Source organism: Mesitornis unicolor, unplaced genomic scaffold, assembly GCF_000695765.1.
Source record: "Mesitornis unicolor isolate BGI_N332 unplaced genomic scaffold, ASM69576v1 scaffold24633, whole genome shotgun sequence".
Classification (NCBI taxonomy): domain Eukaryota; kingdom Metazoa; phylum Chordata; class Aves; order Mesitornithiformes; family Mesitornithidae; genus Mesitornis; species Mesitornis unicolor.
The window spans coordinates 56237-77864 of record NW_010174335.1 but is presented as its reverse complement, the minus strand read 5'-3'; the positions used below and the strand labels follow the sequence as shown (position 1 = coordinate 77864).

The window sequence follows — 21628 nt, the reverse complement described above, 5'->3', positions numbered from 1 at the left end:
GGGTCTGCCCGGCCGCACGGCATGGATGGGTTGGGGTGGCCGCTGTTGGGTGTTTATTTTCCCCTTTGAACGCGAGTGAACACGGTGCAGGGCCTGGAGGTAGTGCTGCCTGAGCCGCGATTGCCGCGGTGATTCACCACGCTTGGCAATTGCTCGAGTTTCACCAGAGAAAGCGGGGAAGGAAGGGAAAACATGAGTTTCTCTTCAGGTGGCAGCAGCGCTCAGGCTTCAGGTGGTGCTGTACCGTTCTCCAAGGCATGTGTTTGCTGGCGTACATACTTTTATAGATCCAGGTGCACTATGATATGCACCTGGCTGGCTGGCTGGCGGCACTAGTCACACGAGGTTCACAGTTTTCCTGCTCTCCTCATCTCAACACCACACGCTGCTGGTTGGGGAGCTATGAGTGTTTTAGGCTTTGTGTAGGCAAGCTGCTCTGGCCCGTTATCACGCAGGCATAAGCTGCAGAAGACGGTAATATGGACGGCAATATGTCATTCTAGCCCCAGAGCAGCTTCATCTTTCAATACTGTGCTGCTTCGTCATCTTTCAGATGAAAAACACTGCATGGTGACATTGGTAGAAGTGCAGTTGTGCTTGGTGGGGAACTGTTTTTCCTAAACTCACTGGACTGTACACTGGGATGGATAAAGGAGAGCCTTTAATCTCGGCTCAGTATTTTTCTGCTTGTGGTGATGAGGAATTACCTTGACTTACTAACAGGGTGGGGTGAGGATGGTGATGCCCCACAGTGAGAGCGGCGTTCTTGAGTATTGCAAGAAGGAGATGGACAGCATGAGCTCACCATCAGTCCAGGGCAATGAAAGGTTTCTCTGATTGTTCCCGCTGAGGTTTATGAAGTTGTCTTAGGCTAAGCAGAGCACACAAGAGAGAATACTTTTGGACTGTTGTCTTACTGCTACAGCTAATTGCAGCTGTCAGAAGCAGAATTCCGTGCTTAAAAAGGGTTAAAAAGCAAGGGTGGGTTTGGACATGAAATCTGCTTTGTTTTTACAGAAGTCCCTGGTAGTATACTTAGTGCTGGTAGAACTTTTTTTTATTATTTTTAATTTTTTTGTGAAAGAGAACTGTGATTTCTTTGTTGCTTTGTATCTGGCTGAGTATATAAAAAAAACATCCAAATATGGTGCGTTGAAGTATAAAGGCAGAGAGGAGATGGCAGAACAGGTATATGTTGTTGTTAAATGGTAAAAAGCATTCCAAGAACTTTCTTCAAAGGCCTTCTGTAGGCCAGTCTTCCTTATGTACCTGCTTTAGACCCCACAATTCATGCTCATTTTTTTAAAGAGAAAATAAGCTTTCGTCTACTGCTGTTCTAGGTTTGCTTTCCAAAGTGAGAACTGATATCAGAGGAAGGTGAACTTCCTTATTGTATTTTTTTTCAGTGACATTCGTGTGTAGCAGAGCTGAAATAAGTAAGTCAGTTTCTAGCACTGTATTCACATTAGGAATGTCTGTTCTGCTCTACTGTAGATGAGTATGCTATTTTACAGTGAGTGCAAATGTTTTTTCCCAGCACCAATGGTGGATGATGGTTTTTGTTCCTGTGTGGCAGTTGGCAGCTATTTGTGCAGCTTTGTTTAGAAAATATAATTGAGCACCTGTGTAGCTGTGAATTTCATGAAAGGTGGTGTCTGGGCTTTGTTATGTGCAAAAGTATGAATCTTCCCTGGAAAAAAATAATCTTCTGTACCACATTAAAGTGATGTAACTACAGCAACTTTCAGTGGTCTTTGAATTTTTTCAGTTCTGTGCATTTCATATGAGAAGGCAGATGTGAGTGTACATTTTCTTTTGTTTTTGCATCTGCAAGATCTGAGGAATTGTTCTGCGTATTTCTGGGCTAGAACATAGTTATATTTATGTGTATTTATATTCTTTGCAGCATTTGCAGATTGTCAGTCTGAGCCCTATCCTGACCTATGAGACTTTCTGATTACTATTTTGGAGTGCTTTTGTTGTTCTTGTTGTTCGTGGGTTTTGGTTTATGGTTTGGGTGGGAGTTTTTTGCATTTAACAGGCTCCAGTTCCATCAGAGAAATACCTTTGCCTGCCTAAAGTCTGTTTTGTAATCTGCTTTACCCAATAGCACCAGTTCCCTAAAAATGAAAGCAGCTTTCAGAAGCCCACAGTGCACTGCATAATTTCTTCCTTCCATGTGTTGCCGTGTGGAGCAATAATGGCAGCTAGAGGTGTGCGGGGCTCTGCCGTTGCCATGGAAGGCAATGCATTATTAATCCCTCCATTTGATTTCATAAGCTGCCATGATTGCCATCTAAAAGTCATCTGGCTGATAAGAGGACAAGAAATGTGAGACAACTGGGACAAAGTGCTGCATATGGAAGCGTGTGTCTGTATGTATAAGGTATATCTGGGAATCTAGAAAAGGTATGGGAGCAGGAGGAGAGAAAACAAAAGTTTTGGACTGCTGATTTGACTTCTTAAAAACAGTCACAGTAAACGCTGTAGTTATTTAGGTGGGCTCTGCTCATGTTGTTGAAATTAAGTTTTTCCTGACTAAATTTCTTCACCATCAAAGTATCATGGACTTGAATTGCTTCTGTAACTTGAGTGCGAAAGATGAAGGTAATAATTCATCAGACAGCATTATTTTTAGATTAAGAAGAAACATAATTTTAAATGTAAGTGTTTAAAAAGTGACAAATCTTTTTATTAAATATATATTCTCTAGCCCAGTTCCTTTTGGTGTGGATCCCAGTAGTGATACCTTAGCCTGAAAAAGTACCTACCTATAGATGTTATCTCAAAGTGATCCAAAAGTCTTCAAAGTGGAAATGTAAATGGTCAGGGAAGCAGAGAAATGAATAGACAGCTAGTTAGGTTTCATTTAATGTTTAATTCACTGTAATTGCTTATTGAGGAAAGTACTAATATTTGAAAACCTGTGCAAGTTTGGAACCAGAAAGTGACTTGTCTGTGCTTTGCTTTCCTACCCAAACTGGAGCAGATGTAACCGATGGCTGCAGTTGATGTCAAGACTTGTTGGCCTTGTGTTGCCCATTAGCTGTGGGTGGGGGAACCAAGAACTGGAGATCTACTAAAGGTAGGGGCAGCCAGTTGCCTTGGCTCAGAAACTGTTCAAAAATCGTGTGGTAGGGAGCTACGGAAGCTGCAGTGGGTTTCCTGGGAAGGGGAAGGTTGAGGAGAGCTTGCTGGTAAAGGGTGGTGATGGCTTGTTCAAGGACTTGGCTCCAAAGGTGACCCACCAATATCAATCTCGGATTGCCCACCATCCTTGGAGCCACCACAGCTCTGTGGCTACATCCATAGTGTAGTCAGGTGTGATTTGGGAGCCACCATCTGCAGGCCAGTGACTTGGGAACCAAAGGCAGGCTGATCTTACCTGTTCATCCTGGAGAAGGTGGAAGCAACTCCTGTGCCTAGGCAACCTGGTGTGGATTTTGTGTGTTTGCAAGAAAAGCACCACTGGTGTCAAGACGTGATCACATCCGAGCCCTTGATTTAAGATTGCCTGGATTTGTGGTGGAATCACAAGGTGTAGTCTTTGACAGCACTGAAATTGGATTCAAGTTTTATGATAGGTCACTAGGATGTCCAAACTGTAACTTCTTTTTTAAGCCAATTCTTTCTTAGTAAGTTTTTTTCTGACTTGTTTAAGGGTATTAGTTACAGGTTGTGTGGTCTGACAACTATATACAGTATACTTAATTAGGCTTTGCAGGAAATCTGTTTTAAAGGTAATGATGCTTATCAGCAAAGATTATCAATTAGTGGAGATACAGAATATTTATTTAGATTATATTTTGGGTGATTTAGTGGTGTTTAGTTTCCTGGTGCTTTCTCAGTCTCCTGTTAGTTCTGATAATTCCTTTATGTTGCTTTTCAGTCTTCCTCCTCTCTTAAAATATGCAAAAAAAAATAATCTAAAGTGTTTTTGTTATTGCCTCATTCTTCCCTTAAGTATTTTTTGTATTTATCGGATTGTCTCACTGGGCATTTTAGTTGTCCCACTGAAAGCAGCAAGCCCTCACTGTTTTGGGGCTTACACTACTGGGAATCATACCATTCGTTGCACTGAGGGCAAAATGGAACCCCTGGAGCCAGTAAATATCTTCCCACTTTTTTGCCAGAGCTGTGGGATGGGGTTTCTTGAGAATTTCTTGAATACTCTTTTCTTGACATTGCTGCTTTTTTGGCCATTTCGTGGCACCCCATCTCAGATGTGTTCTGTTTTAATACAGAGAGGATTCTGTGTACTGCAAACTATGTTTCTGTTGAAAGGAAGTTTCTTCTGCTTTGGGGGAGTTTTGGCCAAAATTAAGAATAATTTTACTGAATTTCACTGTGTATTACTAACTCATGGCAGTCAGTGCACACAGTCTGAGAGGAAAAGCTGCTGCTTCTTTCCTACACTGCACATCAGCATCAAATACCACTTGGAGCTTTTCTGATGCTTTTACACTGAAAGCCTCTCCTGTCATTCAGGACACTGACTGCATGTTTAAGCCTGTTTGTCTTTAGTTAACCAGTTCTGAGCAAAGATACTTTTAAAAATCAAAGCCCGAGTTCTGATTCAATTGCCTCACCTCCATCCATTCTTCTAGTTCTATCTTGCAGACCTGTGTGTTATTGAGTTGCTACCCTGGCTGGTTGCATGGGCAAGTACAATAACAGACACCCCTTTATTGGTGGAAATAAATTATATTTGGGGTCTAACTGCACAACACTGATAACACTGTTAAGTTAAATATGTGGAATATACCTGCTGTCTGTGCATCAAAATAGTTTAGATAGTATTGGTAGACGTTTCAACCTTTTTTGCAACTTGTGGGCCACCTAAAAATGTACCAGGTAGGATGGAGACCTCTGTGTAGTGTGTGAATTTAAATCCTACTCACAACAGATTTTGATTTCCTTAGTTTTCAAGAAGTAGCATGCTGATGTTAGGCTTCCTGGAGAACCAGTGATTTTCAGTATTGCTCTTTTGCTTTGCCAGCCTCCATTTCCCAAAACAAAGGATAATGTTCCTCTGTGTCTCTTAATAATGTTTATTTTTCTTATCAATAATCTGAAGCTTTTTGACGACTCTTTATGATGATCTAAATCTTTAGGCTTTGTTTTTTTGCAACTTAATCACCAATGTGAAGAATAGTTCCTTTTACACTCAAATGCATTAGAGGCACAGTCTCAGTATTTCTTACATGCTTTAAACAATTCTTTTTAACTTGAATGGATTGTCTTTTAATGGTGTTTTTCACACCTTCATCTCCTCTGAGGTAAATGCCTGCATTTAAAACGTATTCCTAAACTGACATTTGTAGCAGTGTAATAGTTTGCTTACAGTTGTTCTTTTCCCTCCCTTCCTCCTTTTTCTCCTTTTTTTTTTTTCTTTTTTTCCCCACTATCACATGTATGGCACTAGGTGCCAGCTCACTGAAAAACAGAGCAATGTGTTCTACAAACAGCAGTGTTTCAAATAATTTATTAAGTGTGTGGTTTTGCAGAACTGGCATTCATTTCTGGAAGGACCTAACAGTAGCAGCAGAGCTGTGTTTAACTGTTTCAGGAGCTGGGTGAAGTTTTTTAGTATTTTATATTTTCAGAGAAGGAAAAAAAAAGCTACTCTTGGAGCTGTAACAGTCCTTTGATTCAGGTAGAAACAAAGAAATACTTATTTTTCTGTAGAAAAAGGCAGGTTGCTTTCTCAGCTGACAGGTTCTGCATGGGAGATGCTATTGCCGTGCCTTCTGGTCCGCTCATGGAGGAGCTCTCTGGAGGTGAGCGTCAGACCTCATCCCGCTTCAATAAACCCAGTGTGTGGGAGTGAAACCTGGCTCCCTCATAGCCAGTGGCAAAGTTCCCAATGATTTCAGTATGGCCTGGATTTCTTGTTTCAGTAGTGCTGTGGCTCATCCCCCACCCCATTCTCCTGTACCAGGGTCTGTCTTATACTTGTGTAGTCTTCTGTGCAAGTTTGGTTTTTGAATGAGTTGGCACAAGTTACTTGGCATAGATGTGTTGAGATGCAAATAAATGCTGAGAGGTGTTTCTGAAAAACACACTCATATCTAAGAGTCTTTGACAGAGGCAAATGAGAGAACTCACCCTGTGCCAGTCAAACCAGAATATTGCTTCTAAGCACAAAAGGAGTGCCATGAGGTCTCAAGGTTTTGTTGTCAGACTTTGGTTAGCACTGGGGTATCTGGTCCAGATGTGCATGCTTTACTTTAAAACTTACAAGATTTTAAGTTACAGGCCTCTCTTACTTGCCATAAATTGTCATATAAAACACATATGTAGCATCTGCTTATTCCCTCACCTGCTCTTGGTGCTGATTTGCTGTAAAGCCACAACTGCAAAGCTGGATATGGCTGTAATGGAGAGGTAATTCAGTAAGAAGTAGTATTTTATTGTTAAATCAACTGCAAGTGAAAAAGATTTTTCTTTGCATCATGGTGTATTTTTTGTAAAGTGCGTGTGTAGTTTTAGTGCTGGGTTTACAAAGGAAGGTGATTTAAGATCTTTTTAGGAACCCCACAAATGAAAGACAACAGATAGGGGAAATGTGTATCGCTGACAATGACAGCATAATTTGCACACCATGTCATTAGTGCCAAAGGTGAGTGATTCCTTATGTTTTTGTTGGCTTTAAAAGGCTTTGGATTGGAATGCAGCTTTGCGTACCACCTCACTGCAGTGGAAAAAGTGATATGGTTCAAATAAATGCCCCCCAAAATAATTTGCAAAAACAACGTATTTGTATTTTTCTGCACTACTTTTGTGCTGTTAATGAGCGTTTTTTGTTATAATAATCAATGTGGTGCAGGGTTCTGTTAGGTATTATAGAGATTGAGCTCTCATTTTTTTGTGTTTTGCTGGTCTAAAACTTGAGCAGTGGTTGGGATGATGGTGTGTGTTCTTCCTGCAGCAGCAGAGGATTGATGTAGCAGTTGAATTCCTGGAGAGAGACATTTCTACTTGATAAAGATACTCTTCAACTCCTGTTACCACCCAGTCTGTTGTGAACCAGGAGTAAACGTGATACTAGGTATTAAGGGTCAGGCTTCCTGGGTTTTGTTTTTCCTGCAGGAATGACAAGAGTCACCTGCAGAAAGGGCTGAATGCCAGCTGGAATAATCCTCACAAAATGAGAATGCTTCTCATGAAAATCAATCTGTTCTCAATACGAATTAGCATGCTTTATGCTCAGCTGTAATGCTGCCATAAGATTCCTTGAAGGAGTTTTATAAATCTCCTAAAGCCACCTTTCAACATTCGTTTCTTTACATAATTAATTTATTCTAGTGCATGTAAGCATCTGTTATAAGCTTATAGTGGAATCTTATCAAATGAACAATGTTGCTAAAGCTTCAGAGCTACCAAAAAAAAACCCCACCCCAAAAAATCCAAACCGGGATTCTGAAACCTTGGTTCACTCTTGTCAGATAAACTGAGCGCTGTGCCTGGATGCATCCTCACGCTGTTTCACCATATGCCTTAGCCTTGTCATTGCTCCCTCTTGTAGGGAAGAAGCTCTGCCCTCGTCAAAGGTTTTGCTTTGTGTTGAGATGTTGCTGAACTAGTTAAAAGGGGAGAGGGGGTCTTGTGTGTGCATGGTTTCTACCAAAAAGGTCCTTAATGCTGCATTAAGATTAAAGAGTAGACATCAGATGCTTACTGTGTTTGGTTGCTAGAGTGCCTGGAGAAGGTGAAGGTAGCTGTAGCTCCTCCTAGAGTGATATGTGTGTGACATGAGATATAATGACACAATTTCCTTTTTCCTCCCTATCCCACCATCATAAAATGGATTTGAACCATTGACCCTGGAGACTTCTGAGTGTGTCAGAAGAGGACTTGTGTGATTCCTATTATCCTTCTGATTTCTGAATCCACTGAATGGACGTTTGAATTCACTCATTTTTATTTGAAGATTCATTCTGAACAGGAGTGCAAAGCATGGTGCATTTTGAGTAATCAGTTGTATGCTGGCATCCAGGACCTGTCGTTTATCTGAACTGCCTCCCTCTTGGCATGTGTTGTAATCAAACACAAACTTGCCTTCCTAATGAGCTAATTTCTCCTTTTCCAGTAAAACATCATAAATGTAGATGTGTTTAACAGGAAACTAGGCCTTCGCCACTCTGGTTTGTTCTGGCTGGTATTTGGGAGCAGGTTGGGGAAGCAAGTGGTGGGAGGAGATCAAGCACTATTCAGGAAACAGTAGCTTATTCTCAGCGTAAGCTGACAGGGAGCCAAATTGCATAATGCCCTTTTTCTGATGACCACTGCGTTGTGACTCTTGATTTGGGAGGTGGGGAAGGTCTTGCTGGCTTCCATGTTCCTGGAGAGTTTCTCTTCTAGGTGTTCATGGATAACTGAGACCTAGATGGCAAGTGGTGTACACTTGGGGCTTTCTGTAGACGGTGGAAGAAACGCATTCACAAAATATTCTGGGCTGGCACAGAGTTTGTGTACATTACTATTTTGTCAGAGGGATGCAATTATCTGGTAATGGTAAAGCTTTTCCTATAGCCCAGAAAGGGAAGAGGTTTTTTTATTTCTCCTTCTCTAGCTCCATAGTAGGTAAGTTGCTCTATAAATAGAGCCTAAGGTTTACTTAAATGTATAGAATAGTTTTTAATAAATGTGTTAATAGGAAAAGCTGACCAATAAGTGCTACCGGTTATATAACACAAAAAACCAACACATTTCTGAGTGTTACTTCTGATGTTCCCACTCAAATGTAGACTCATCCTGTGAAGGCATTTTCTTGATACTCTTTCCTATGGATGTTAATAGGGCAGTACATTCTAGTTAATTTACTATTTCCATGTTCCTTAGGCTTAAGGGAGTAATCAGAAATGTATCTTCCTGTACAGTATGCTTAATGAGAGTAAAGTATCCTGTGTTGTATTTAATATATATAGCATCTATGTAAACTTTCCTTGGTCAAAATTAAAAGCAAGCAATGAATAAAATCAAAGGTTAGTTTCTTCAGCTACATGCATAAGCTGAAGCTGCCAAGCTGCTTTTACTCATCTTCTTTGTGTCTAGCTTTTTTTTTTTAGGTAGTTGTTCTTCAATAGGTTGCTGCGTTTAACAACCTCTTCTCATGATAAAGCATGTCAGTCCTAATATTGTTTTGAGGAGAAGAGAGAGCAAGAAGCAAGAGAAAGGGCATTTTATGGCTTTAAGTGACGTGCCTTCCATGTGGTGATTACAAACTGGGACAGCAAAAAAAAGTCTTGGATTGAGAAAGAAAATGTGATTACATCATGGGTTATGTGATTGAGCACATCATTGAAGATAATGGCTTGACTTTGACTTGGTTGTCTTAAATATGAGCATTTATTTTTCTTTAGCTATTTCCTGCTCCATAGTGGCACAAAAGATGTGCAGGGATCTTGTGATGAGAGCAGCCACTTACTACACAGGTCTTGTAGGTTCACTGTGCAGCGTTCTTCCATAATGTGGTCTTGGTATCAGGACTCTGAATGGAGTCTCAGCCCATGGAGCAGCAGCGGAGGGTTGTCTTCTGTTTGCTTTTACTCACCTCAGAGCAGCTTTGCTTACTGTATTAAGAGCCTGAGATAAGAGGCAGCATAGGATTGCATACTGTCACAGCATCCATAGCTGCTCTTGTGACTTCAAAGCATCCCCAGGTAATTTTTGTTTAATGTAGATACTAGTAACTTACTCTAATATGTGATCAGAATGCATTAGATGGGACACGCTTAAGAAGAACCACCTTGATACTGCTGATGGCTGCATGTAGCATTTATTCCCTAGCTATTTTTTCTTTGGTTGGGTTTTTTTTTTCCCAACAAGAAAGTGAAGCAGCTGGCTTGCATTCTTGGATTCTTTAGTTTTCTGACTGAGTCCTTTTCTCCTGTCTTTTGTTTTCAGGTCAATGCTCAGTTCTCAAAACGGATCCAGACAAAAATCAAGGACCTTTTGCAACAAATGGAGGAGGGGCTGAAGACAGCAGATCCACATGACTGCTCTGCCTATACTGGCTGGACTGGTGAGAAGGCTAGAATTTGAATGAAATGTGTTTGTTAAATGGCATAATTGGGTTTATTCACAGGAGGAGGTTCGGATATTCTCACAGGAGCAGAATAAATAGCCTAATACAGGTGTTTGTGTGAGTTGGTTTCTTTTAGCTCTGAGACATTGGTCACTACTGTCTGAAATGACTTGCATTTATTTCAGTGGACAAAGGATCTAGTTGCAGATAGGTAGTTGGCTTTTGTATATGGAGATCTCTGTCTTGCTAAAGGAGTGGATTTTCTAAGGCTACTCCTTCATTTGGCATACCTCTAGTTTCTTTAATATTTTCTTAAAATGGGTTATTTTGATCTTTTACTGTTCAACTGACTGATAGTTAGCAGTTGTCTGATGGTAACAGCATCTTCTGATTGTTGAGAGGGAGTGTTCTGTGCCCAGGAGCTTGGAGCCTTAAAATCTGGAATATGGATAATTTGGCTCTACTCGTTCTGTCTGTACAAAAATAGTTAGATGAACGTGTGAGGAGGGGGACTATGGAGGTAGGGCTGCAGGATTGTGAAGTGCATGAAGAGAAACAGGCATGTGCAAGCGCTGTCATTCATTTAGCCTTGCATCACTGATACTATCCAAATGTGAATGAGCCCTTCTTATCCTTTAGGTAGTGCCTGCAGTTACCAAGCATGATGTGGCCACTGCTCTTCACGCTGCCAAAACACTTTCCTGACGTGGCCTCTTAAGTGCCACTTTGCTATTGCAGTGGTATACTCTATTCCTGGTCTATCTAGCTCATGCTTCAGATGTTCTTATGCTTTTAGCCCAGCATGTTTGAAACGTGCCCTGAGGAGGATCTGTTATCTCTGTGTGGTGAGGGGGGCAGATTGAAAAAACTCTCCAGGCTTTGCCGTGCTCAGGCTTAATTCTGGCAGTGAAAGGGTAAAATTTCTTTGCTTTTTACCTTAATGTTTCGATACAGATGGTACTGTGGGTGGATGGTTGGAGAAGTTTTAGACAACTCAGACTTAAATGGTAGTTGTGTTTCAAGGTCTGAAAGCGAGTGGCTGCGGAGCGAGTGCTGAAGATCTCAAGTGGTGGGCATTCTCGCGCTGACGTTATGAAATGGGCTCCTAGGGAGCTGTGTTCTGACACTGTGACAAGCAGCTGAAGTTACAGCTGATAAACCAGAGCATGCTGAAAATGAGTCATGAGCTAAAAGTAACACAGCCATCATTAGCTGAAACAAGAAGATGGATGAACAAGTAATGTGGTATAATGAGTATCGGGATTTTCCATCCTGCTTTCCTAGAGCACTGCTACATCTACTCCCAAGTTGTAAACTTCTTTCCACAGGAATCTTGTGGAATTGACTCCTGAATAAAAATACTTAAATGATCTGGCCTTTAAAAACTTTTTTAAAGTACTTTCTTCCCAAACTTGCACCTGGCAGCTTTTTGCTAGTGTGTAATTCAGAAGATAAAAGCAATGCTGAAAACAACTGCCCTGCCTTTCACGTACCAAGTTTAGACAAATCTTATTGGCAATGCACAGTCCTGAGCAGTGGCTTGAGCTTTGTGAAACATCTTTAAAGTCGCATACTGGTGGCATAGGACTCATGTTAGAGCCCATCTTGCTTAAACAAGTACCATTTGTATGTGCCAGACATCTTGGAGGAGCCACTTTAAAGGTGTTTCACATGGAAGGACTGGATGAACCAGGCCTCATGGATACTTTCTGATCATCCCTTGATCAAGCCCAGGTATCTATACATGTGTTGCAATACAAAAAAAGGGTTACAGAAATCCCAGTAGTCATCACCCACAAGTTTCTGTTTCACTGAATTGGGCTAATGAAGCACTGCAGGTACCTGCTTGGGATTCCTCTAGAAAGCCTTATCAAAGCCAGTCCAGAGAACATCTGAGGATGTACCAGCACACTTGTGGTGCTACTCTCCTTGTACTCCTCACATAGCCTCTCTGAGAAGCTAAGTGGGCCTTATGTGTATTCTGCTCTAGTTGTGGCTCAGGAGAGTGCTTTCCCTGTTCAGAAATGAGTTTGAGATGCAGTAGGGTCTGAAGGAAATTGTTTTGCTTCTGCACATACATGCCTGCAATTGGCAAATAGATGTCCAATTAGATGAGTTTCTTTCATGTTCTTCAGTCTACATTGTTGCAGTTTTTAAGGTTTGGGTTTGTCTTGTTTTAATAGAAAATTATGTAATGAGTTTAATAGAGTGAAGCGTGGTGTTCTCTGAGAACTTGTTTGCTTCCTGGCAAACAAGCTTAACTTGTAGAAGCTCATAATCTTGCTGTGAAATACATTTAAGCGTTATAAAGAACTTGGCAAGTTGAATCAAAAAACTCGTCAAAAGATCCTTTTACTAATCAAATGGAAACTAAGTCACTTCTTACATATAATAAATGAGTATTGTACAGTCAGTGTACTTGGTTGTACATATGCTTGTTAGCCCGTATTTCTGAGTCTTCAGTGATTTCTTCATCAACCATTGGTGCCTGTGTCATGAATTTTTTCCATTCTCTGCAAATTATGAGTCTACTGCTGGGCTTCAGTCTGATTTTTTTTCTTTTTTTTTCTTTTTTTTTTTTTTGTCACCGTTCAAATTGAAATGTAATCAAAATAGATGTCCTGATGCCTTCTCCTTGACTGGCATGTTTTAATTGCCCAAATACCTGTTTGCATTTGAGTTACTGGTTCAGAGGCACTAAAGAGGGGAATATGAAATACACAGAAGGAAAAGTAAATAAAACTATTTCTTTTTCATGCGGTTGTTCCAGGTATTGCCCTCTTATATTTGCAACTGTACCGTGTCACGAAAAACCAGAGCCATTTGCAGAGATCTCTTGATTATGTGAAGAGAACCCTTCGCAATCTGAATGGCAGAAGAGTTACTTTCCTCTGTGGTGATGCTGGGCCGCTGGCAGTGGGTGCAGTGGTTTATCACAAGCTGAAAAACGACAGTGAATCTAAAGAATGTGTTGCCAGGTAAGTGGCTGATGGTGGAAAAAGCCATGCCCTTCATTTGTAGAGAGCACAAGTTCAGTAACATTAGCAAGTGGAGTTTTGAAGGACAGGATTTAAAAATTGAGACATTTTCTCCCCAGTAAATTTTAAGTAGAAGAATACAAAATAGTCTTTATCTTTGTTACAGCTGGCTTACACTTGATTCACATTTAGCTGGTTCTCTTGAGTCTTCTATTGCTGTAAAGACTGGATGTCCTGGACATATCTGTAGTGCACGCACGTTTTGGTTTTGTCACATTGAAGTGACATTAACAGAAGCCACACACTTGTCATCAGCAATATGTAGTGCTTGTGCAGTACGTGATGCTTCCTGTAAAGCGTGGGTCTTATTGTAGATTCATTACAAAATATGTACACTGCAGGGATCTGGAAACATCCAGACAGAAACATGGTACGTTGGATTGATCTGTACCAAAGATTTAATAAAGGAGGAGATATTTGCTGAATTGTCAAAGGTGAAGGCTTTAATTAGGTCAGAGCGTATGAAGGGTAGCCTGAAAAAATTCCAACCTCTTTTCAAAGAAATATAAATGTAAAAAATGTCTTGAGAAATCCCGTTTAGATTAGAGCTTATATGGAGAACTGACTGTCTCTTTGCTGGTATGGAGCTGACTGCTGTCCCAGCGAGGGCTGGAAGCACTGGAGCCCTGTGGGGTTTGCATTTGGCACCAGCAATCCACCAGCAGCCCTTACACTGCCAGGATCTGCGGACCAGCCTTGTGTCCTCATCTCCATTCTGGTTTAGATTTGAAAATATAATTGGCCTCTTTCTAATCTAGAATCCTAGTGTGATTAATTTCTGCTGCTGCTCCTGAATTAGTATTTCAGTTCTGAAATGGGTGGTTGGTTTGTGGGGGGCTTTTTTGCTTTTAGAACTGGCAGTAAACTTGGGCATGTTATTTTGGATGCAGCTATGAAAGCGATGTTGCTGTAAGGCATGAAGCATGAGTATAGCAAAATGAGATAAGCAATAAATCCTTTAGTTTTGTCTCTGCTCAGAAAGCAATTTCAGGAGGAGGACTGAAAAGGAGGTTAGTTTGATTATTTGTTCCTTTTCTTCCTTTTTTGTTTACAAATATTCATGACACCCACTGAGTGGTACATTATAGATAACAAAATGTAATCTATGATTGCACTTTTAATTTTTTACCTTGTAGCTGTCCAGTTGCATGATTTGAGCAATAAAACTTAACAGGGAACAGTTTAACAGAAAATAATTTAATTCCAATTCCAACAAGTAGTTCCAAGAAAGAAATTATAATATAAAACAAGCCATTGGGGTCAGTGTTTTTGCTCCAATATGATGTTAGTGCTAACATTTCTGCTGAGTAATAGCTGTTGGAGGGATCTAGGAATTGAATTTAGTCTTAATCCACATTGTCTTGCTTCCCTCCCTTAATTTAAAACGTGATAATCTCTATGGTTTCATCTAATTGCCAATTGAATCACAAAAGATAGGAAGAGACATGGAGTGGGCAGGAAAGCAGACCTCTGCTCCACCTTAATTCTGGTGCAGACTGGTGAAGTAATAGAGCAGGGAGTCTCTTTGGAGCAAATGAGGGTTGCGATGGCCAGCCCAAGTTTTTTTTCCGTTGCTAAAGCAAGCAAAACACTTGTGCATAATAGCAGTGGTGAGGCTTCGGCACTCGTTGGGCTTCTAGTTTGGTTGATGGCTTGTACATCCAGTCCAGTATGGTCTCTAGAGAAGATGTTCTCTCTCCCTACCTTCCTTGTCTGATGCAGGTTGTTGCAGCTCCAAAGGACAGTCGTAAACACAGATGCTGAGCTTCCAGATGAGCTGCTTTATGGCAGAGCAGGTTACCTCTATGCCTTGCTGTATCTGAATAGTGAAATCGGTCCAGACACTGTCCCACAGTCTGTTATCAAAGAGGTAGGATACTTTTTCTCTGCAATGCCACAGCATCCGTGAGGTTGAACTGGAATTGCTCCTTCACATAATTCAAGGGATTAAGAGAGAGAGGCTGGGGAGGAGAGGGACCTAGAACTGGGAACTCAATCTCATCTGTCTCTTCCAAACTTCCCCCTTTCCCTGCTGCCCAGCTGGGGCTGAAACAGTCCCACCCAGCCAGCGTGGTGGGTCTATGGCCAACCACGGAAATGGATCTGGTATGTAACTAACTAGTTTTGGAGCATCTGAGGATGAGAAATTGCTATGAAAAACTGTAAGAAAGAAGTGTGCAAGTGTTTTAAGTGAAAAGAAGGAGAATTCTGTGTGGGAGAGATGCACTGTTGTTCTGCAGATATCAGAACCAGAGAAGACAAGCCTGGAAAAAAGTTATTAGAAACATGTATATGTTAAATTTCTACTCTTGGAAATATAGATGATTCCATCATGTAGGAAAAATTCCATCTCTACCTTAGCACTCAAGTCCAACTGAATTTTATATTGTTGCCCTATCACTGTTTATTGAGGCTTATTCTTTAGTGTTGTTTTAGTCATGACAAAGCAAAACCCTCTGACTCAAAGTGAGATAGTGTGGTGTCTTTCTTAGGTAATAGATGCTATTATTGAATCGGGGAAGAACTTTTCGAAGGAGGAGCGGAAAACAGACCGCTGTCCTCTGTTGTACCAGTGGCACAGGAAGCAGTATGTTGGGGCAGCCCATGGAGTGGCTGGCATCTACTACATGCTCATGCAGGTAAGAGTATCTTACTTAACACCGGTGATTTCATGTTTGCACCAGGAGATCTGATGTTCAGCTTTTCATGCATGCACAGTGTTGTGCTGGGTCAGGGTCTCACAGTTTGGAGTAAGACTCTGCAGTGCAGAACTGTGCAGAGATGCCAGCTCAGGCCTTGGTAGCAGAAGAAAGCTGTGACTTGGTTGTCCTTGCATTGAAGTAAATTAACCCTTGAGTTGTGGTTCAGAGCACCACATTCCAGGAGCTGAAGTTTCCTATCCTCAACAGAGACAGTGAGGTGCCTTCCCTCGTCCTCATCCTCCTTCTGGTGCCTGCAGTTAGACCAGCTAAATACTTACTTGCTCACCATCCATCACTCTGAATCATTATTTTTTTGCTATTTTTAAATGAGTGTGTTGCTGGTGCCTCCTACACTCTGTGACCTTCCTCTCTTCTCCAGGGACTTTTTTTTTTTTCACTGTCTTGAAGATTTTGTGAAATTGTCCTTAATCACGCATTAGTCTTCATTATGCTTTTATTCTTTAGATGTTCTTCCTGTTCCTTATCCCCCCTATCTCCACCAAAAATCTGATGTTCCTTAGTGCATTTATGATCCCTTCTCTCCTCTTTCTGTTGTCCTGAGTGAGATTCCTCTCTTCTGCATACCTGCTCTTTCCCACACTTAAGTCCATTCCCCTCTTCCTTGAGATTCTCAAATAGGGTTATCATGTTTTTCAAAACAGACCTGTATATCTTACTTCTGTTGTACAATCTGGAAAAAGAGCCTTAAGATTAATTATAGAAGATGGCCATCGAGCTGCAAAATTTGTATTGTACCTGTTTCTGGGTTTTAAAGGTGCTGCCAGTCTGTGCATCTTTATAAGTGTTAATTTTCTTACCAACTTGTGCAGAATGACTTTTCTCCAGGCAGGTAGAAGGTTGTACTTCCTCGCAGCCTAAAGCTGTGTGCAGATGTTCACTGCAGAAGTGCTTCAGCTGGTGTTTGGTGTGGCCACTGCTCAGCTGTTCCTTGTTTGCAAAAGATACTGTGACTTACCCCCACCTGATTCGGATTAGGTAACACCGTTTCCACCACTAGCTCAGGCTAAAGCACCTGACCTTGCTGTGGAGGTGGCTACTGCTCTACTACCTGGAGGTACATCTTAACCTTGCTGTAGCAGTTTTCTGCAATGACCACCTCACTGGGGCCTTAGACTGCTCTAATTTACTGTGTCCTTATCTTCACACTCTGCTTTCTTCAACAAGGTGGTCCACCCCCTTCCAGCAACCTCATCTCACTGGCTTGCATTTTTGCTTGACTGGCTCTGCTAGATTTTCTGAGAAACATCTGGTCCCTTAAAGAAGCCTCTTTAAAGGCTCCATCCTTCATTTACTATTCAAGGCTGATAGCAAAAATAATTGTACCTTCTTGGTTTAAGCAGCAGCTTCTCTCTCTACATGTTAGAATTATAACTATCTTTTCCTTTACATATAATTGCTGCTTTTAAGAATTACCACAAAGCTATTGTTTATGCAGCATTAGATTACTTTCTTTTCTCTGTACATTAAATATTGTGAGTCATGCAGAGTTGAGTCATCCACTGCAGAAGAAGATGGCATATCGAAGTCCATCCTTTCCCCCATCCCTCCCACACCAAATGAGGAGAAATTTTCTATATTTTCAGCAAAGACTTCAGTTTGTTGAGTGATTGTTTCATAACAAAGAAGGTTGTCCAACATAACACCTGAGATGTGAAGGTTCATCATTTCTGTACACCACCTTTATAAGGAAGCATGCATTGCTGGATTTACTTACAGAAGACTGTTGGAAGAATAAGAATAAGAACTCAACAGCGTTAAATAATTCAAGGAGGTAGAGGGGTAATTCTGAAGTGCTAGCTAGGGAATCTAATCTTGGCTCCTTTCCCTAAGCCTGAGGCAAAAAATGCCTTTTAGCATATCATTGCTCTTGGTCAGAAAGTCAAGGCACGTTATTTTTGTTGCTGTTGGCAGTAGTTGCTGGGAACCTCAAGAGCTTGGGCAAAGAACTCACTTGTGGTCAGATCTTCTGAAATTGGAAGTGCTGACTTACATTCCATAGCTTCAGGGAGTTTTGTTTGTGATGGAAAACTTTAACCTATGTAAGCCTTTGCCAGGTATGTCACTACATACACTCTTCTTCATTTCTTGGGAAATACAACAGGTTTGTCTGTGTTAGTTATTTTTAAAACAAAGTGTGTAACCCATTGTGTTATAAGTGTGTTGTTATGAGCAATTAATCTATAAATCCATCTTTCTCCTGTAAGTGTTCTATTTTAAGATATAAAGGCAGGCCTGGGAATCTTGAAATCTGAATTTGGTTCTCAGTTCTTCCAGAGTCTCCAGTAAGACAGGTAACAACTTGGTGCCCCAATTTCTTTGTCTCTACAGTAGCTGTAAAAACACTCTTCACAAGGATATTGTAAGCAGACATTAATTAAATCTGTATGAAGTTATTCAAAGTATTTGGATCAAGGGCATATATGTAGGATACTTGAAAATAGATAATAAAATTAACTGTTGCTACAAAGTTTGTTACTACTTCTGTTTATGTTTTTAATGGTGGCCTTTTTTTAATGTTTGTTACTACTTCTGTTTATGGTTTTAATGGTGGACTTTTTTTTTTTAAATGTTTTCTTTAGCCAATTGCAAATGTAGACCAGGAGACCCTGACAGAGCTGGTGAAGCCAAGCATTGACTATGTGCGTCATAAAAAATTCAGATCTGGGAATTACCCGTCATCACTGAGCAATGAGACTGACAGACTGGTTCACTGGTGCCATGGTGCCCCTGGAGTCATCCACGTGCTCATGCAAGCTTATAAGGTGAATCATTCTGTGTTTATATACACCTTTATTTTTACAGAGACCTGTATGCAGGCCTGTTAGATTGTAAGGCTCACATTTTACGTCTTTCTAGATCTAGGCTTTCAAACCAGAACCCTGGGCTAAGCACCTAAAAATCTCAATATACTTACATAGGTATATTTGTAAAGAGGAAATAAGTGGGCAAAATTTCTTCTCAGGATGCTAGTAGTTACTAGACTTCGGGCTTTCTTGGAAAAGGGCTGTGTATTTATAATCAATTTGATATCAGAGTCCTGGGTGTGAGAACATTGACCTGAACTCTCTGAGTCTTCATCCCAAGAGTTTAAAGAATTCTGTTGGTTTTCAGAAGTGTAGGCTCATGAGTCTTGCCAAAGAATGTCTTCCATAAATGACTCCATTATTAAGGCATAGCTTTTGAGAACTTAACATTGGAGCAAAGATCCTAAGCCCCTTCTAGGGCATAAATTTAACCACGGAGCTCCCACCAGATTACTGTTTGCTCTTCTCTGTCCTTAACTAGGTTTGCTATCTCTGGTGTGTTGTGCACTTCTGATTTGCGTGACATTTAAAAGTATGCCGTTTAATTACATTTATGCAAGTTGGTTCTCGCTTTTGGCAGTCCTCCTTGCCAGATTTCCTGACCAGCCTCTGAGTGGGCTGATGAAAAGCAGGCTTGGTTTATGGAATGCTCATGCTGCTACCTGAGATGTGAACTGTGCATCTCTTGCAGCACTGCTGGATGTAGCAGCAGCCACAGTTGCTTTTTCTTTGGACTGTGGCAGGAGGTTGGCTTAACACTGCAGACTTCCCCTCTCCCCCCCTTCTTTGGCAATGCGATGCTTTCCCCAGCACACAGCGTTTTGTAGGAGATAAGAGGGATAGGACTGAATTCTGTTTAGCAGTCTCATTTCTGGCCCCTATTTATGCTTAAGATGATGGGGCATATGATGCTTTTCTTTTACTTTTTATAATCTGCTTTTTGAAGAAATGATAAGAAAAACTGAACTGTTTTTTGCTGGCTGTGCTTTCATACAAAGCTCTGGGACTTGCAGTAGCAGAAAGTAGTGTCTGTCCTGGAAATCAAATGAAAAGTTCATTTGAAAAGTTACAGCTAAGTAGCTGACAAACCCTGTTTGGAGAGAGGGGCTTTCTTTATCAAGCTTGTGGCTTTAAGAATCTTGCATGTTAATTGCTTCTCTTACCTTGTTAAGTAGCATCCTTGCAGAGGGTGCCGTCTCTATAAAGTCTACAGTTGTGCATCAGTTCTTCTTTGTCTTGTTGACCTGTAAAGTGACTTAGGCAAAGGGGAGCAAAGAAGTAGTCTTACAAAGATGGAAGTCTGGTGGTGTTTAGCTAAACTACTTGGTTTTGTTTTCTGCTCTCTGTGTTCAAAATGCACTTCAGTTGCAAAAATCTTTGCAAAATTGATCCTTTGCCCAAACTGACTAGTGCTTCTGAATATCTGCAATACAAATACTAATCAAGGTAAACAAAGTACACTTGTACCTGGGTCAGATAAAAGAGCCCTGTGCAGAGAGACATTCTTGTGCATTTTCAACATGGAATTGAAAGCAGATGGTGAGTAACCAGCAAGAATTACTCTGAAAAAGACAGGACCTAGCCCTTTAGGTCCAGATGTGATTGCCAGTATCCTGTGTTACATTTCTTGGATGCAAGAATTACGTTTCTGTATTTCAAATCAAATAATACAGTGGTTTGGGAGTAAAGGGGAGAAGCAAAAAAAGACCAAGTACCCTTCAAGTAGATTACAGAGACTTCTCAGGTCCAGCTTTCTTTTGTTTTCATTAGTACTTTAGTTTATGTGTGTTTATTCTCCGATTTCATTCCACAGACCTTTAAAGAGGATAAATACTTGAAAGATGCTATGGATTGTAGCGATGTCATCTGGCAGAGAGGTTTATTGAGAAAAGGATACGGGATCTGCCATGGTACTGCTGGCAATGGCTATTCCTTCTTGTCTCTCTATAACCTAACTCAGGACAAAAAGTACCTCTACCGAGCTTGCAAGGTGAGCTCTACAGCATCCCAATAAAATCACTGTTCCCTTTCATGTCGCAATACCCATGCAATATCAAACTGACAGGAGTAGGCTGTTGTGTGCTGGATCTGGAACTGGCTGGCTGTGCGGCTGGGTGGGACAACAGTGTCCCATCACTTGCTCCCCTTCAGTCATGCTTTGGCTGGACAACTTGAGCTGTGTACATGGGGCACGCGCTGACTTCATACGCACAAGTGTTCTGCAAGGGGGGAGGAACTAAACACGTATTCAGAAGAAAATAGAGTCTGTGAATCAGTCTGCCTGAGCAATAACAGACTAGTGTTATGTGATGCTAATTATTCCATTGAGACATCCACTGCCATCCTCAGCTCTTCAAGCGATACTCTTTGTAGTCCTGTAATTATTTGTTTTCAGACTAGTGTCTGTTTGAGGCTTTTAGAGCTCTGAAATGCAGTTATTAAATTGCTCACTTAGATTTTTTTTCATTAATACGAATTGCAGAGAAAGACAGACTTAGAATTTTTCCATTGTAGTTGTTGAGGTTCTGCTGTCAGCTTTGGCTCTGCTAGCGGTTACCAAAGGAGAAGGCTTTCTCAGCATCTCCTTCTTCATCTCACAAGACTTTGCTTTTGTTTTGGTTTGAGATTTTTTTCAGCTTAATTCACTGCTAATAGGATTCATAGTGCATACGTAGCTATGTAGCTGAGGTCTTTTAAGAAGTAGTGCAATGGGAAATTGGGTGAATAGTTTCCTAGGTGCTTCCAGATGAGCACTGGCCACCTGTAAAGCTGTTGTATTCGTCTCCACTGTCAGCCTGTCCACAGTCAAGCAGAGCTTTAAAAAGTCGCTTCTTGTCTCACATTTACCAAAGCATCAAGCCATGAGGACATCTGTAGGCATACCTGTGTCCTAGAGAACATAATAAGCCCTGAGCACTCCCATGGCAAATATAGGACTGTAACATGTGGACTCATGCACTACTGACATGTTGAGCTGCAGCACCAAGCAGGTACTGCTGTCAGCACAGCTGCTGGTGCTGCATTTCTGACCCT

The 21628-nt window shown here is 41.1% G+C and overlaps 1 protein-coding gene across 1 annotated transcript in view; it reads left to right on the top strand.

The window, feature by feature from the left end:
• The first annotated feature begins 9915 nt into the window (after window positions 1–9915).
• LANCL2 (LanC lantibiotic synthetase component C-like 2 (bacterial)) overlaps window positions 9916–21628 on the top strand; it is a 15972-nt gene continuing 4259 nt past the window's right edge. The window contains exons 1-6 of the mRNA XM_010181012.1: window positions 9916–10027; window positions 12801–13008; window positions 14791–14938; window positions 15561–15707; window positions 18371–18553; window positions 20409–20585. Of these exons, the coding sequence (XP_010179314.1) occupies window positions 9967–10027; window positions 12801–13008; window positions 14791–14938; window positions 15561–15707; window positions 18371–18553; window positions 20409–20585 (924 nt within the window). The 5' untranslated portion in view covers window positions 9916–9966. The remainder of the gene's footprint in view (window positions 10028–12800; window positions 13009–14790; window positions 14939–15560; window positions 15708–18370; window positions 18554–20408; window positions 20586–21628) is intronic.